The sequence below is a fragment of the Lissotriton helveticus genome, chromosome 7, assembly GCF_964261635.1.
Source record: "Lissotriton helveticus chromosome 7, aLisHel1.1, whole genome shotgun sequence".
Taxonomy (NCBI): Eukaryota; Metazoa; Chordata; class Amphibia; order Caudata; family Salamandridae; genus Lissotriton; species Lissotriton helveticus.
Genome location: NC_136068.1, coordinates 1420042126 through 1420060992, shown reverse-complemented (window position 1 = coordinate 1420060992; position 18867 = coordinate 1420042126). Strand labels below are relative to the sequence as shown.

General features: G+C 46.2%; 1 protein-coding gene across 4 annotated transcripts in view; it reads left to right on the top strand.

Moving 5' to 3' along the window:
* MAP2K4 (mitogen-activated protein kinase kinase 4) overlaps positions 1-18867 on the top strand; it is an 839420-nt gene that overhangs the window by 726200 nt on the left and 94353 nt on the right. For all 4 annotated transcript variants that reach the window (XM_078654731.1, XM_078654732.1, XM_078654730.1 and 1 more), the window contains one exon: positions 4102-4250. In XM_078654731.1, the coding sequence (XP_078510857.1) occupies positions 4102-4250 (149 nt within the window). The remainder of the gene's footprint in view (positions 1-4101; positions 4251-18867) is intronic.

Here is an 18867-nt window from a genome sequence, read left to right as displayed (position 1 = left end):
AAACATACCTCTTGTCACATTTGCTGTGCATTCTAAGACTGAGGTCAGATGTCAGGCACTGTCTTCTAAGGGCGATTGTTTACTTTTCTCTCTCTGACTTCAAAGTGAGAGGATTTATGTGACAATTTTGCAGCATATTGGGGTAGGAAAGAGATTTTTTGTAGCACACAACATTTAATTCAACTGTGTAAATATTTCAGAAATAGGAATACGGGCGAAGCACATTTTTTGTTATTTCTGAAGTGTGTTGGAGACAAATATTTTAACATGATCAAAGCAAATCATGACACTTGGTAATGACATTTCCACACATTTTCGTTTTTCCACTGTATAGTTTTATTAATAAAATTGTATGTCTGTACAAATGTAATGGTCATTTCAATTAAAAATGTGTTGTCTGTAACAGCAGTGCGCTACATTGCCATGCATAGTCTGCTCTACGCCTTTCAACTCTTCTCTGCACCACTCCACTTTACACCACTCTGCGCCACTTCACTCTGCACCACTCCACTCTATGCCCCTTCACGCTATGCCTCTGAGCTCTCCCCTGTACCACTCTTCTTTATGCCAATGCACTCTTCCCCATTGCACTCTACTCCACTCCCATCTAGGCCACACCTGCTCAACTTCTCATTATGCTACTTCACTACACTGCACTCTGTCACTGCACTCTATGCCAGTACACTCTACGCCAAGGCACTTTACTCTGTAACACTCAACTCTTTGTCCCTGCACTCAAAGCCCATCCACTCTATGCCACTCTAATCTACTTTGCAAAACTACACTCTACACCACTTTACTGTTTGCCATTACACACTATGCCACTCTAAGCAACTGCACTCTACCTGCACTACTCAACTCTACTCTGAAACCATTGATGCCACTCTGCGCCACTACACTCCATACCACTGCACTCTATGCCACTCTACGCTTAACCACTGCACTCTACTCTGCATCACTGTACTCTATGCCACTCTTCACCACTGCACTCTGACACTCTACTCTGCAGCACTTCACTCTCTGCCACTCTACTCTGTACTAAACTACTCTGCACCACAGCACTCTATGCTAATGCTGTATGGCATTATACTCTACTCTGCACCAATCTGTGCCACTCTACTCTGCACCATGTTATGCCATTGCACTCTATGCCGCTCGACTATACTCTCCCCTCTATGCCACTGCACTCTACGCCACTGCCCTTGGCATCACTCCACTCTGTGCCACTCTGCGCCACTGTGCTCTGGGCCACTGCACTCTACAATGCACTACTCTAATCTACAACGCTTCATTGTATGCTGCTGAATTCAGTGCCACTGCACTCAATGCCACTGCATTCTATGCCTCTATACTCTGCAACACTCTACAGCAGTCCACTCTACGCCACTCCAGTGTATGCCACACCCCGCGACTCGAAACTTTGCCACTCCAATACCCCAAACCCTCTGCAACTCCACTGTACAACACTCTACTCCCATCTTCGGCATTCCACTCTGAGACTCTCCTCTACGGCACTAACTTTTAGCCGTGCTGAACAGCAGCCACGCTAGTCTACAACGTGGCTAAAATACATTGGAACAGCCAATAGATCTTGCATAGGTGAGACCTATTGGCTTTTCCAATGCTTGTTGCAAAATGTGCCTTGGGTTGCCCTCCACTCTGTTAAGAATTTCCTCCAGTATGCAAGGGCTCGCATTTTGCCATGGGTGTCTTGCTTTACACCAAGAATTACCTCTAATATGTCAGTGTCACAATGTTGCATGGGTGCCCACATAAGCCAAAAAGAACCTCGAGTATACCCTGGCCTGCAGCAAGCTCATAAGCCTAACACATACTCACACCTATATTCTCACTCGCTGGTGCCCCCTGGTGCGAGAATCTTTTTTAGCAGTCCCCAGGGACCTCCTTCTCTACGGATTCCTGCACAACTACCCTTAAACAGTGCCCCTCATCTCTACATAGCCCCTCTCGCACATGCATTTCATTCATTTTAACGTACTACTCATACCATGCAGTTTGCATGCAGCTCTTTGTTGCCAGTTTCGAGGTCTCTGTGCTATATTAGGATGGTAACTTATGAACTGCAAGCAACAAAAGGATCTCTTTGACAAAACCAGTAAACCACTAAGCTATACACATAAAATACAGTTCTGTGATCCGCATTGTACACATTCTTTGCAGCAAGCTTATAAACATTCTACACTATTTTATGATGAGACAAACCTTCTATAGACAACGCCTGCTCTCTATCCAGCAGGAACATTAACCCCTGGCGTGCTCCCTTCAGGGCCGGCTCTAGGCTCACGGAGGCCCTGAGCAGGGAGTGTAGGTAGGGGGCCAGAGGCCGCCAAATCCCTGCCAGTGGCTGCCACGCAAATATGTATCTAAGGATATATATTGGCGTGGTGGCCCCTGGGGTTTGGCGGCCCTGTGCAGTGCACAGCTTGCACATGCCTTAGGCCGGCCATGCTCCCATTGGCCGACGAGCCCCGCCCACCCTTTAGAACACCCGCACCGTGGCGGAAAAACCGCAGCGGTTAAGGCGTTAACCACCAGTTATCTTGACATTTCTATTGTTGCTTGAAAAAGGCTGAACACTCAAGAAACACTGCAGCAGGTACTTTTAAACCCATAAGTTATTTCTAACCACATCATCCCCCCCACCACTCCACCACTCCCCAAGCTTAGTGCCAGGTGTGACCTTGAACTCACTCTACCCAACTCATTTCAACTCACTCACACTTCATCACTGGGATTCTCACTCGCACATATGCATACACACTCACTATTTCACGCTCACGGATTCTCATTCAACCCTCCTCTACCTCTACCTCACACTCACTTCCACACTTCTCACTCACTCAGACACACACTCACTCAAAAACTCACTGATTCACAATTAATCTCATTTGCTTACAGACACATTTGCGCTCTCACACATAAACAGAGTAGCAATAGTTGATTTTTTTTTTTACTTTATGTAGCATAGAAGCCAGAATGACACAAACTAGGAACCAGACAGAGCAGAGGTCCAGGATTAATAAGGGGAGAACCATTTCAATTTCTGTGTCTGGTTTTATTAGGGCTGAAAGCATAGGCCTATTGGAAATTGGGAAAGAGCCTGAGATGCCACCCTGCTGCTCTTTGTGGGCATAGGGATGCACTGATGCGGACCAGGACAGCTCCATTTTAGGGGACATACTGTGATCTGTGAGTGCTTGCACTGTATGACTGCTGAATAAAATGAATAGTTTGTGTGAGGTAAACTTGGTTGCATTGTGCCCCTCGAACTGTCCAATCCATACATCCAGCACTCTGTACATGGATTTTACTTCAGGCCAGTCCTCCTGTCATCAGGAGCCCGGAAAGGCAGTTGTTTTTAATGAACATTGATATATTATATAATTGGAAGTGCAGCGGATGGCTCCGAGAGAGCAGGGCACCGCCCACATTTCCCTTCATACGGACCACCACTGATTCTGCTTCCAATTCTTTTTTAGTAAGTATGATATTTTATATTTCAATCGTCCGAACACAACCATGCTGTATAAATCACGTTGGGTGCTTTCCCAAATATAGGCCCGTAAATGTGTGACAGTGCTCTGTACTTTCCACCACAAAGATATGCAACCTTAAATCCCAGACTGTTAGCAATTGTTCAGAGGTAATAGTAAGTTACGAAAATCTGTAAGGCTCAATAGCTTGTCATTTTAACCCCTTTGCTGCCCTTTTGATGTGTGTATCTGTATGTCATAAACATGTTTAATCAGTATACCCTTCTGATTTATATTATGATTATAGAGGAGCCATAAATGCCAATGGAAGGGCCTCTCCTGTGTTTGCCTATGGTCTGAGTGAGCACTGGTACAAAATAAAGCTGGTACTGCCATGCACTGTAACTACCTCTGTCATGAGGTTAATATTCACTATGCCATCAAATGTAACTGTCCATGTAACTTTTATTTCTAGTTCTTTATGAAACAAGTTATTAGTAAATATGTATTTCCATTAAGTAAGGGGTTCATGCACAAATAGAGAAAGAGAAATGATCATTTTGAATTACATGAAATAACCATTCTCTCTCTCTTTTTTTTTTTTTAGTATGAGCTTGCCACAGGTCGGTTTCCATACCCAAAATGGAATAGTGTGTTTGATCAATTGACACAAGTTGTGAAAGGAGACCCGCCTCAGCTATGTAACTCAGATGAAAGAGAGTTTTCACCAAGCTTCATCAACTTTGTCAATTTGTGGTACAAGCTTTCATACTTCATTTATATGTATTATGCACTAAATTATTATTAGCAACAGTTTACTAATGCTGAATCTTTTTCAGTGGCAAAAAAGATAAAGGGTTCATATTCTCATTTCTGATGAGCATTCATTACAGCAATTTCTCTTCATATGGAATTTTACACTTATGGATGATAGGGAGACCTGAGAGAGGCTCATATGACTTCATATTGCGATATAAAGTGCTATTTTATAAGGATGTAATCAAAGACTTTCAGGGGCAAATTTGAGAAGCAATAGCGGGGGGTGGGGGTGGGGGGCAAATCCAGCGCAGTGTATTTATACAGACATTTCTGATCCGTTATTTGCAGGTCTATCACTGTACATATAAATTAGAACCAGCAAGTATAAGGCAGAATAGGTGCCTTATGAAGGATAAAAAGCTGTCTGCGTTTTTCGAGTGGCCTAGCACGCACTTACCAGTAACAAAAACAGCGCCTGCCTTCCCTAGAATGTATATGAATGGCCAGGACTAGAGTTCTGCTTCTTAAGAATATGTCCATTGCAATCTCTCTTGATTGTTTTTGTTTTTTTAAACTTCATTTTTTTGCTTATTCAAACAACCAAACTTAGAGCATACAATAGTACATTAGCATCTTAAGCATGATCTCAGAGGCACACAGGGTAATGTTTCAGATTTGGCTACATTATAATTTACAACAAGACTACATTATGGACATCACGTTAGTGCGCTGTAATTGCCAGGGAGTATTCATTACACTCAATCCCCCGAGTCAGCCCATCCCGGTTTTTCCGCCCATCCGAGGTGGTCCCACTAGATGTTCAATCACTCTGAATGGCATATTCCCCTTCTGAATTGAGGGCCGTACCACACAACTGGCGCCACTCCATTAGGTTTGCCTGTAAGTTATCATCTTTGCAAGTTAGCTGCATGTGCGTTTCTTCAGCTAGGGCCCATTCCCTAACATCCCGTAACCATGTGGGGATATCCAGGCACCTGTGTTCTATCCAATTTATCGCTATTCTATGTCTGGCCAGAACCAGCATGAGTTGCAACACTCTACAGACCTAATTACGAGCTGCATTCACGAAGACCGCTCAGTGCGCGCAGCGACCACCTCGCAATTTAAAAATCTGTTTTTAACGCATAATTCGCGTTTTTAAAATAATCATTGTTTTATACTGTTTAAATTGTACTGTTGTTACCCTGCCTTTATTAACGGCCCTCACTTGCATTATAATCGGTAAAAGCACCGCATTTGGCGGGCCCTTGTCCCGGTTGCCGAAACTTGGCGGCCATATTGGGGGAGTAGGACGCCTGACGGCGCCACTTTGCTTCACGGTCTAGACGTCACAAGGACGCTAGACCCTACTTAAAGGGGCCACACTAACGCGCAGCAGATACGCGCTGCGGATCGCCGAACTTCCGCCGGAGTTACGCCAGAGTTCAGCCTGTCTGTGCCCGTCCGGGCCAGGGGCCATGACTCTTTCTAGTAGCTCCTGTGGCAACTTCAACTACTCTAGTGAGTCATTACAACCCTTACGTTCCACTCCTCATATTAACTGTACTGTTTGTTCCCTCCCAACTCATAATTTTAAATGTGCGGGCTGTAGCTTTCTGACCGGTAGAATGTCTAATTGTAAAGCAATACGCCGTTCCCACACTCGTGGTAGACGGAGGAGATCGCATACTTACCCTACCAACTTTACACTCCAGTTTTGGAATATCAACTGTCGATCCCTCCCGAAACACAAATATCAAATCTACGACTTTATTGTCGAAGAACAGCCTGACGCATTGTTTCTTACGGAAACTTGGCTTCAGGATCATTCTGGTCCTGACATTGCCATCGCTGTTCCTAATAACTACCTAATGGTGAGACTGGACAGAAACTCCGGAAAAGGGGGAGGGGTTGCTATAATTTTTAAATCTTCCTATACTTGTAAGCTTGAAGCTTTTCCTATGCTTGGTAGTGAGACTGCCCTTTTTAAATTAGTCATCAACCCCCAATTTACCTTATCGGGCCTCCTGATTTACCGTCCCCCTGGTAATGCTCTTCCTTGGGTTTCTTTGCTAGCTGATATTATAGCTCCCTTACTTCTTAAGGCAGCCAATTTTACCATTCTTGGCGATCTTAATTTGCATCTCGAAGATCCACAGTGTACTATCAGCAAACGTTTTTTGTCTGATCTGGAGGCTCTCAACCTTTCCCTGCTTAATGTTGGCCCTACTCATTTTGCTGGACACCAATTGGACCCTATTCTTTCCAATCTCTCTTTTGATTGCTCTCAGAGTGCTCGTCCTTTGGAATGGTCCGACCATTTCGCAGTTCATTTTTCCCTACCTTCTACTAAGAACCAGAACAATAGTGGCTTTGACAAGGGTGCACCTATTCATCGCTGGGGTAAACTTGACATTAATAAGTTTAACCAACATCTCTTGGATACACGTCCCGAGGAATTCGGGGTTCCAATTGTGGAGCTGAAAACCACTGTCTCCCACTGGCTTACAAATGCTGTAAATACCCTCCTCCCGCCTTCCTCGAATCATTCCAGGTCCCACCGCCTTCCGGCACCTTGGTTTTCCACCGACCTGAAGGCCATGCGTATTAAATGCAAAGCCTTAGAACGGAAATGGAGGCATTCCTACTCAGTCTCATTGAAGACTGTTTATAAAGAAGCTCTAAAGGAATATCATTCCAAATGTAAACTCGCAAGAGCTGCCTACACTGTGGACACCGTAACTCAAGCTCAGAACTGTCCTCGCACTCTCTTCTCCGTGGTAAAAAAACTGACAGGAGCTGGCACCATTCCATCACTGCGAGCTTTAGAGGAGGCCCAGTGTAATATTATTGCAAAATTTTTCATCGCTAAGGTCGAACGCATTTATGACTCTGAGTTTTTCCTTGACTACTAAGGAACCTCATTCGAGACAGACGGCGGAGACTGAACAGCCTTCTCCTACGGTGAAGGTAACGCAATGGCAATTGTTTGATGACATCTCGTTCTTCACCTGCCTAAGTACTGTTAGATCCGGTTCACCCCGTGACCCTGTACCTGTCAAAATCCTTAAATCATTGAATCTTGAACCTCGACGGGTTCTTATGAGACTTTTAAATGCCTCACTAATTGAATCCCATGTGCTACAGGATTGGAAGCACGCAATGGTCGTCCCTCTTTTAAAAAAAGCTGGAGCCGATGTGTCCAATTAGGCTAATTTCAGACCGATATCTTTGCTGCCTGTACTTTCTAAGGTGTTGGAAAGGCATATCAACACGCAACTTTCCCATCTAGTGGAATCTTCAGGATTTTTACATCCATCCCAGTCTGGCTTTCGTGCTCACTATTCTACAGAGACCACCCTCCTCGGGGTGATGGAGAGTCTAAGGCACGGTATCGATCGCGGGGAAACATCTGCGCTCATCCTTCTGGACTTGAGCGCGGCCTTCGATACCGTGTCCCATTCCATACTTCTGAACTCTCTTCAATCCCTGGGAGTGGATGGTCCAGCTTTGGCTTGGATTGCCTCTTTTTTAAGTGAGCGCACTTTTCAAGTTTTCTCTGCAAAAGCCACATCCACCACTTGTCCATCGGCATATGGCGTTCCTCAGGGGTCCATACTCAGCCCTCTACTGTTCAACATCTATGTGAGACCCCTGGCCTCGATTGCGGAGGACGCTGGGCTGACTGTTTTTTCATATGCCGACGACACCCAAATTGTTTTCTCCCTTTCCAACAGGGAGAGCAGCAATATATCGGCTCTGAAAATTGGATTGTCACGTATAGCTGAGTGGATGCAGAGGCATCTCCTCAAACTGAACGGTGACAAAACCGAGATTCTTATCTTAGGGAAGCATAAAGACCTATGGGGACCAGAACATTGGCCTAGTGAGATGGGACCCCTCCCTCAGCCTTCTTCTGTGGTCCGCAACCTCAGCTTTTTAATAGATGACAAACTCTCCATGAGACAGCAGGCCACAAAGGTGGCCGCCACCTGCTTTGCCACCTTGCGATGGCTCCAGAAAATTCTCTGGATGCTGCCTCTTGCCACCAGGAGAACCGCTGTCCAGGCGTTAGTAACATCTCGCCTGGACTACGGAAATGTCCTCTATCTTGGCGCCGATGTGGCTACCGTAAACAAACTTCAGGTCGTCCAGAATTCGGCAGCCCGACTTCTCTGTAATATCCCGAGGAGATCATCGGCCACTCAGGCTCTGCGTGACTTACATTGGCTCAGGATCTCCAACCGCATCAAATTTAAAGCCATCTGCTATCTTTTTAAAATCAAGCAGGGTTTGGCCCCAAAGTATTTACAAAGTCTGGTCCAACTGTACAAGCCTAGTCGCACACTTAGATCTTCTACTAACTGCGACTTTGTTGTTCCACGATTTAAGCTTGCTAGGATGGGGGGACGGACCTTTTCTCATCTAGGTCCCAAATACTGGAACGCGTTACCCACCTCTCTGAAAACCTAAACTAATCTATTCATTTTTAGGAAAAAACTGAAAACTTAACTTTTTTAAAAATACTCCTTTGCTGCTCTATTCTGATCTGTGGTGCTGTCTGATAGGTCTGTGTTTTCCTTCTTGAGTCTATCCCTTGCGCCGGGAAACCCACTGCGGGTAGCTGTTGCGCGATATAAGTTTAAATAAATAAATAAAATAAAAACAGTCTATACGCTATTTTTCGTTTTTTTAGGTTTGTGTACAGGGGCTAACAAACATTGGATTGGTTATTCTCGAATGGGTAGGCCTGTACTCGTCCGCACCTTTTCCACAACTTGCGCCCATAACTGACGCCTCTCAGGACATGCCCACGCCAAGTGCAGAAAGTCTGCGTCATCTGCCCTGCAACTTGGGCACTTGCCATCACTAGTGCGCGAGATATGTCGCTGTTTCACCGGGGTGAGATAGGTGCGGTGTAAAAAATTATAGTGGATCAGTTTAAACCTGGCGTTACAGGATACTGTGTGTGTAAGTTCACAAATAAACAACCAAGTACCATCCTTTATTGCAATATTAAGGTCCCTCTCCCAAGCTGCCTATGACAAGGGGGATCGAGTGACAGAGTCCCGTCTCATAGCCTTATACAAAAGCGATATTAGGCTGCGCCCAGAGCCACATGTAAGAAGCAGATCCAGAGAGAGTGTCTGCTGGGGTTTATCTGGGTATTGGGGCCAGGTTATTCTTACTACTTCCTGGATCCCTCTGTATTGAAGGAAGTGACCCTGCCCAAGTGTAAAATTCTCACACGCTTGCTTAAAGGTTAAGAACATCTCCTTGGGATATAATCAGCGAGAACCTCACACCCGCCCTGCCTCCAGGCCCAAAAAGACATATGACTACTAATGTCTCTGAACAGGGCCAATATCCAGAGGGGTTATTCCATATAGAAAGGTGCATGTCTCAGTTCTTGTTCCACAAATTGTTGTCAAATAGCAGCAGTGTGACGCACCAGGTGTGGTAAACCCCTATTGTCTGCCCTTCCCTTCATCAAATCAATGCCACCGTCAGGTCTTCCGGGTCCACGCAGTCAGCCAATAGCCGCTTTTCCCAGTTGTCCTCATCTCCCATCCAGCGGGACGCGTGTTGGAGCTGGGCCGCAAAGTAATATAAGTCAAAACGAGGGGCCTCTAGTCCACCTTCCTCTTACCTGCACATTGGTGTAGTGAGAGCTACTCTGCTTCTCTTGATTTTATTTAAAGTTACACATACCCATTATTTAAGTGACATGGTGCATAAGGTACTGCTCCACCCTTTTTGAACCTATTATGGTGCATATCTGGTTTCGGGCCTTTTATGTGTTTTCCACTTCTCCGGTGTGAAATGTATTCTGCACAAAAGCTAACCGAACAGTTGAAGTCTTAGTTTTGCTTTTTTATTTTATTCACTTATTTCGTTTAAAAAAAGATTAACTAGTCCCATTGTTAAATTGATTTTGCTCCCTTGTAGAAATTTATGTATATTTACACAACAAATGTGAACACCTAGCACATCCTTATTACAGCCGCTTGTGTGACTTTGCTGACTCCTCGGTGGTTAGTGGATCAGAGGCAACTTTACCCGGATTGGAGGCGACTTCAAGCCAAGGAAGGCGGGCTGCATTGGTGAGAAGCGAGGGAGCGGGACTGCGAGTCCCAGGAGCTAGTGCGCGAAGAAGATCGAGCGCACCTGGGACTCTTCCCGCCCCCCTCCCCTCGGCAGCATATCACGGCTCGCGGCCCCCGCTTCGAGGGAGCAGCTCGCAGCCGCTTGTGTGACTTTGCTGACTCCACGGTGGTTAGTGGATCAGAGGGAACTTTACCCGGATTGGAGGCGACTTCAGGCCAAGGAAGGCTGGCTGCATTGGTGAGAAGCGAGGGAGCGGGACTGCGAGTCCCAGTAGCTAGTGCGCGAAGAAGATCGAGCGCACCTCGGACTCTTCCCGCCCCCCTCACTCCCCATATTACCATATAAGGAACCCAATAACACGCCCAGCGCGACGCGCCCATGCGAAGGCCGGGCAAAGGGCGGGCCGTTTGAGGTCGGTAGAGATCGGACCGGGCCACCCCCCTAAGTTTTCGCTCATCACAACACCTCAACCTCAAAAACTTGCCTGGCTACCCTGAAGTTTTGCTCGAACAATATGGCAACGAGGGAAACTAGAAGCAAGGCGGTCACCATGGTCACGGGTACTCTGGATAATTTTCTTGCTAAGGCCAATACTGTGGTACACAAGGGTCTTACAGTCTTAGAAAAACATATAGCAGAAGGGATTGAAAGCACGCACCTAGTTTCCCCGGGGTCATCTTCTAACGTTAGATCATCACAACTGCTGGATGCTACACACTTATCACTTATGGATAGCATCGATCAAACTATAGAGTCAGTACTGCAGCAGTTGAGGACACCATCTAACTCACACAGGGATCGAGACTTAGTCCACATCCTTGATGGGGTGGCATCTTCCCCAACTTAACAGACAGATCTATTCAGGGACATGGGGAATGGTTCTACTGCAATGAATTACATGGGTCTTCGAGAGGACGCTGTCCCGAAAAGGAAAAGACCGAGGAAGTCTAAAGGTGCTAACAGGGCTAAAGTAGATCCCACCCCAAATACCGCTGATGACAGCATTGACGCCCTGGGAACTTATTCCTTTGGGAGCGTCACTGAAACGGCGAGTCCTGTAGTCCCCGCCCCCAACCTCAAACCCCTCCATACTGGTCCATTTATCTTTGGAGGGGGATCTCCAAATACCTTAGAGCATATTATCTGCTCACTCACTGACATCATTAAAAATCTTTTGGATCCCCTCTCGCTCAAATTGGACTGTATTGAGGCTAGACTTCTAGCAATAGAAAATTTAGGTGGTTGTAGGGCTGATCAGCAAGGGGTGCGACTAAGCGCAAATGGAGCAAATGGGACTAATGCTACAATAAAGTAATTAGCTGGCTTAATGTTCAAAGGTCCCTACCACCCAATCTAAGAGGAGAAGTACTGATGGTCAGAAGGGTCCCATGGGTTGGGTATACTGTGAAGAAAAATGGGGGAGATTGTATTATTGTAAGCTTTAGGAGTTCTCAGGTTGCTACTTACAATTGCAATTGGCTTGGGAGTCCAGGGAACACATCTATAGAACTGGTCCCCCTGTCGTTCTTCTATCCCAATGTACGAGATGCAACTACGAGGAGGGACGACGGCTGGACCAGGGTGGGATTTGCTGTTGACGGGTCAAGGTACAGGCCCACTCGCTGTGATGCCCCTGTCTATACCAATTACGCTCACCCCAATAGATACAGTTGCCTCGACCAGGTTGACTGACTCCAGAAGGGTGCATCTGTGGGGGACATTCAAGGTGTAGCTTCTGAAACCGTTGGGTTGGGGACAGGAAGAGATGTAACTAATATCACCATCCGAGACCTAGACGCATCTCCCTCGGAGAGCATAACTACAAGCAGTTCCCAGGGTCATCCAGTCAATTTATCACAGAGTCCACTTGGTCCTAATCTAATATTCAAAGCTCCATCAGATCCTGGAATATTACCAGATAGGTCTGAACCATCACCAGATAGGTCTGAACCACCATTACTAGGTATTGCCACTGAAAGGACCAGGGGAATGGCATCTAAGACTTCCGTAGGACCCATGAAGGTCCTCTCCTGGAACGTGGCAGGTATTGTCCCTAGTAGGAAGCAGCGACATCTGTCTCTTTCAGGAGACTTGGGCTAGGGAACCCTTCCTCAGAACAGGCTACGCAACCTTCTACATTAACCGCTAAGTGGAATGGTAAAGGGAGGCCTTCCGGTGGATTAGCTGTCTGGGTGGCTAGTCACATTGGCTGTAATGCGGAGATAGTACCTACTTTCTCGGAGGATATACAATGTGTTCTCCTTAAATGGCCCAATGCCTTCAAACTGGCAATTGTTAATGTGTACTCACGCCCAGTCAGTGCGTCCATGGAATCACCTACCTTGGATGATCTTTCATCATTTCTGGGTCAACTCCCTACCGACTGTAAGATATTGATCGGTGGAGACTTTTAACTGCCAACTCGAACCCCTCGAAGGTTTGAAGGAGGGCGCCCTAACTGCTGAAGACGATTATTGGGGGATCCCTCCATACCAATCCCCTCATCCTAAATCATGGTCCCCCCTAGCAGTGCAGATTATGTCCCTGACTTTGAATTTTGCCTTGAGGGCCTGTAATGGCCGCACCCCGTCTAATACCCCTTCAACGTGCACCTTTAACAGGAAGGACCACGAATCACGCCTGGACTACATTTTTGTAGATACAGGCTTGTGGTCCAAGGTCCAGGATTTTAAAGTTATAGAAAGATCAGACAGCGACCATAATGCCCTCTGTCTAGATATGGTTCACCCCGCTCCTGCTGTAGGGTCGTCATCTATTGACCCCAGTGAAGACCTAGGGAACCTGGTTCTTAGCACCAATAGACGCAGGGTAAGATGGGGGAAATTAGTAAATTCAAAAGAGAGCATCATTAAAATTTATGAATTAGCACTCCCCAAGCTAGACGAAATAGATCGACTGATTAACCAAACTAGAGCCACAGATTTTAATGAGAAAATAGCCCAAATTCACACAGATCTAGTGGGAACTTTAGGAGAGGTTTTTTACCCGGTGGTGGTGCCAAGGAAGAAAAAGACTCGAACCTCAGCTTGGTACAGCTCCACCTGTAAAAAGATCAAGACCGAGCTGATCTCTACAATAAAATCCGGCACTAATAAGGATAAGGTTGCCGAGCTTAGACGCAATTACAGGGAAGCCATGGCACAAGCAAAGTCAGTATGGGACTGGAATAGATGGCAGGACCTCTCCCTAGCACTAGAAACGAGGGACTCTAGAAAATTCTGGGCTCTGGTTAGCACTGGCTCAGGAGAACCAAAAACAGCAGTGGAGCCAAACATCGCTGCTTCGGTATGGGAATACCATTTTAGTAAATTGTACCAAGATACTCCTGAATTTGCTAATGAGATGTTATGTTATGTTATGTTAATTTAGATTTGTAGCGCGCTCAATCACCTACAGGTCTCTAAGCGCTCGGAAATCGATGTTAACCACATAACTTAGCTCCAGACATCAGAAAGATGATATTACAAATGACCCCGCAGCTGGACTAGAATTTACATTGGGTGAGGTAGTGAGCGCAATAGAGAGACTGGCGTTGGGGAAGGCCCCGGGACTCGACAGATTGCCCGGCGATCTGTTTAAATACCATTCAGAGATCTGGGGCCCGTATCTTCTAATACTCTTTAATTCCATCCTGGGAGGCATGGAGATCTCCTGTACTTGGCTGGGGGCAGAGATAGTACCAATTTTCAAAAAGGGCTCTCCTCTGCTCCCAGCCAACTACAGGCCGAGCAGCCTCATAGATGTACCCCAAAAACTATTTTCTCGCCTTCTCCTGGACCACCTTTTAGACTGGATGGAGGACAACGCGATTCTTAGTCCCCTTTCAGGCAGGCTTCAGGAAAAACACGTCCACCATGGATCAGATTTTCCGCCTCGTCCTCCTCTACTGGAAAACAGTGAGGATCGAGGGGGGGAGTCTGTACATGGTGTTCGTGGAACTGAGGTCCGCATTTGACTTGGTTCCCCATAAGAAACTATGGGAGGTTCTAAAGGAGCTGGGCGTTCCTTCCCAACTACTGCATGCTATAATTAGGCTCCACGAAGGCAATTTTGCTCAGGTTAGGTGTGGGAGGGATGGAGCGTTGTCCTCTAGGTTTCCAGTCCTCAGAGGGGTACGACAGGGTTGCGTTCTTGCGCCGACCCTATTCTGCCTCTTTGTTAACAGTGTCATACTCCATCTTGACAATGTCAGGGACAACGATGCACCCTTGCTGGCAGGCAGGAGGGTACCGGCTATTATGTTTGCCGATGATACCCTCCTGCTTTCCAAATCCCCGATGGGGATCCAACGGATATTAGATGGGTTTGTGGTTTTCTGCAGGCAACATGGTCTGGAGATTAACACAGAAAAAAACAAATTCATGATATTCAATCCCTCCTTTACAACTAGGCCTAATCCAACACTGGGTTCTGTAAGGCTGGAAAGGGTAAAAACGTTCCAGTATCTGGGGGTAACTCTACACGAGAATTTATCATGGGGCCCTCCGATAGCCAGATCCCGGTTAAAGTTGTCACAATTAGTAGAAAATAACTTTCTCAGACGCCTTTTGGTTCTTCCGCAAGGCATACCCTTGCTACCGCTAAGACTAGATCTGGGGCTCCCCTCGATAGGGGATGAATTGGAACTAAAACCGTTGAGGTTCTGGCACAGGCTTTGGTCCACTGGCGAACTTGCACATTATAGGGAAGATCTCAAGCACGTCCTGATCCTTAACCAGCGCGACAGAATCCCGTGGTTGGCCTTTATCAAAAGAGAACTTCATCGTTTGGGACTTCCTGAGTTATGGGAGGTTCCTGAAAGAGGCTGCCAAAGGGTCCCACGCAAAAGGATGGTTGAAATATTTAAGGAGAAAAGTCTAGTCTCTTGTGTGTGCACCTAAAATCGGCACCCTGACTGAACAATTCCTGGATTCCCAAAATTCTTATCATTTTGAAGGTTTTATGGACATCATATTTCCTATTTTGGCAAGGTAACTGTTCATTCAATGGAGGCTAGGCACCCTGCCCCTGAAAACTTTCACTTGCAAATGGACAATGCGGGATGATAAAATCTGTCCTGGGTGCAAGAAGTACGATGAGGAAGAAACTCACGTTTTGGTTTTTTGCCCAGCCTACACTAGACCGAGGAAATACTGGCTAATGCCATTGTGTAGGAACTTGGGCATAAGAAACTATTTACATTCATACAGAATACTGAGGACAAGTACCCTGCCCCACATAGTTTTTGGAGTTGCCAAGTTTATAATGGCCATGTGGCAGATAAGGGGAAAAATACCAAAAGACTGAAAAGTGATATGAATTGTAATGAAACCATTCCTCATACCCAGACTCTCCAGGGAAATGAACTTCTCATGAAATGTACCATGTCATGTTTTTACTGTATGTCGGATGTGTTTTAAATGTTTTTTATGTTTTTAATGAATCTTTTATGGTCTCAAATGGCCGAAATAAAGAATTTTTGGATTGATTGGATATAGTACACAGGTCTATATTTTAATGAAACATTTGTGCTAAGATATTTTATTTTGTCCTTGCATGATAGTGGGCCATTAATATTTATTTAAAGGTGCTATTTTCAGTTCAGATGCAATGTAAATAACTCTGAGGAAGGTGATGGGTCTCTTGTCACTAATAGTCAGGAAAGCTGCTCCAGAGTTAAGTATTTCCTCTTTAGAGCAAGGATCTTTGAAATCTAAGCTACTCTCTTTCAGTTTTAAAGGTTGAATTTCAATGCTTTTTACACTGCTAAATGCATGATAAGCCATGTAGTTTAACAGGATTTGTTTGTGTTGTTAACACACTTTTTCCTTTTCTACCCAATAAAATATATTTACTTTGTCTACTTTCCTAATCCCAGTGATGCTGTTCTATGACAAATATGTCTCCTTTGATTTAACTGTGTTGTGCAATGATGCATAGCTGGCGTGCATCCATTTATCTACTGCACAGTAACACTGTTACTATAAATATCTATTTTGGAGGAAGAGAAACATGGAGAGGGTATTCAATTTAAGAACAAACTGTTGAGGTTCTGATCTGATTTTTTACTTAAGAGAATTTGGTGTCTCCTTGCCTAGTTAGAAAAAATGCCTCAAGGAATATTCTCCTCCCCCCCACCCCACCCCACCAAGTACCTTTCTGAGGCCCATTAATATACACCCAGTGATCCTAGGAATAGTTGCCACTGCCTCTGCAACATCCACAACCTCTCAATGTTCGGGAGCTTGCCTGCATCATGTTCTATATTGGACGTATTGCTGTTTGTTGAAGGCTGTGACTTGCAATGTCTTTTTCAACATTGAAGAGCCAATCCCACTATTAGGCACTTTCTCTCATGCTAGTCCCTTCCATGTCCATCTGAAGGGAATTTCACTCTGAAGTACTTCTGGTATATACAGTGCCACAACTACCTATTTGAACTGGTGTATTAGAAGCTGGAGAATGTTTGATATTTCATCAGCTTAATCAGTAGTTTGGTAACGATATCAGCTGATCAGAAAGCAAGAACATAACATAATTCACAAACATTGTGAGTTTGAACTCATCTTTGCCTACCTGTACTCCATGGATATCTTTTTTGCTGCCTTTTGTTGCCAAGACCTCATGGCAAATATCATGGTGGTCATGGGCCATCCCTGCCTTGTTACCATACAAATTGCATGAGATGCCAGTTACCCGTTTACTGTAACCCTCACTTTAGGACAATAATAGCCTGCTAATGTACAGTTACTAAACTGTTGAGTTAAATTGCCTTTCCCGTCTCCCCAGTGTATGCTTAGCCTATCCGATCAAACAGCTGCTCTGTGGTAATGAGGTGAGGGCAGCTTTTTACAGGCCCTTTGCACATTTCCACTGTGTCAATATTCTTGGCATTGTCACCATACTGCTTCCCCATGATAAACCCTAACTAGTCTGGGTCCCCCAGAGAGGGGAGAAATGACACCAGTCTATTCGCAGTAGTGCTGGTGAAGACATTGGCTAGAGACTTCTAGCTGCAGATTCCTTACCTTTGAATTCCCCAGGCATTAGGCTGGATCCGACACTTTTGCTGAGTAATACCCCTAGCACGAGGCGTTGGGTGGCTCCATTCGGCTAAAGTGACGTCGTCAGCAGCGTAGGGTATGACGTCGGGGTGCTGATATAGGCACCACCCAGGCGCGCGGACTTCAGTTCTTTTCTTTCCGTGCCAGTTAAGTGCCAATTCGGGAAGAGCTACACCTCTGTGGCTTTTTGACAGGCTTTTTCTCAACTTTTGTCGCAATGTTTAGATATTCGACATTGTGTGCGAGAGATGTCTTTGAGGAAGACCGGTTTCAAACCATGCAGGACTTGTACCCGCATGATATGGGTTACTTATCCTCACTGCTTTTGTCTTTGGTTTCTTGAGCGAGACCATGACACAAAGACGTGTTCAGACTGTTGCCGACGGCTCCAAAGACCTTGAAGTAGCGAGCAATAATGCTGCTCACGGCCTGACAGTCCACACCGTCAAGTGAGACTCCGAGGAGGTCACGATCCCATTTGAAGAAGAGGAGGTTGCATGACCGCTCCCGGAGGCCAAAGTCCTCTTCTTCACATTTGAGGTCCCCCGGACACTCGGGGAAGAGGCACAAGAAGAAGCAGCCCAAGCAGACTTCGTCTTCACCTCAACTGGGTTCTTCACTTGAGTGAGGTAAGGAGCACCGGCGCTCTAGGCCCGGTTCCGCTGAGCTGGAGCCAGAGTCGACTTCGCACCTCCCCTCCCTTTCCAGGAGCTGGAGCTACTCCCGCTCAAAGTAAAGAATTTTACAAGGCCATGTGCCACTCATTTGAGCAGTACTACCCCGCTGGTGAGCCTTTGGGCCCCGCTGGGTCGGAGGGGGCCCCATTGGGTTTGAGGCTGTCTGCTCAGGTCACGACGCCGGTGGGGCCTCAGGGTTCTGATCCCGGATCCAGTTCAACGCCGGTCGTGCCAACGCGACTTCCCCGGCATTGAACCCGAAGCCGATGCCTGCGATGTCACCGATGCCTGTCGGTGGCGTAAGCCCCATCCCCATCCTCTTCCTCGATGACACGGAGCCAGAACGGCGTCGACAGAACCCAGAGGTTCTATGTTGTCGCCTGAGCACTTTGAAGACGTGCTAGGCTCAGGAGAGGAATGGGAGGGGTCTGGAGACCCTCTTGAGAACCAGGATGTCTCTGAGGAGAATTTAGACTGATATGGGGAACTTGGGGAGGCCAGTGGTCTCGATAGTTCTCCAGATACTGCCATGCTTTGTCCAACTACGGTGAAGGGAGGGTCATATGCCATGGTGGTAAAGAGGGGCAGCTGAGGTCTTAGGACTAGAGCTGCCCTCAGCGCAGGTCAGGACTAATCTCCTGACTGAGGTGTTTCTACCTGGGGTTTCCACTACCAAACCCCTGTTACCCTTTAATGAGGCACTTACGGACGTCTACGAACTTGGTCCAAACCTAGCACAAGGGCTCCTGTGCATAGGACGATTGC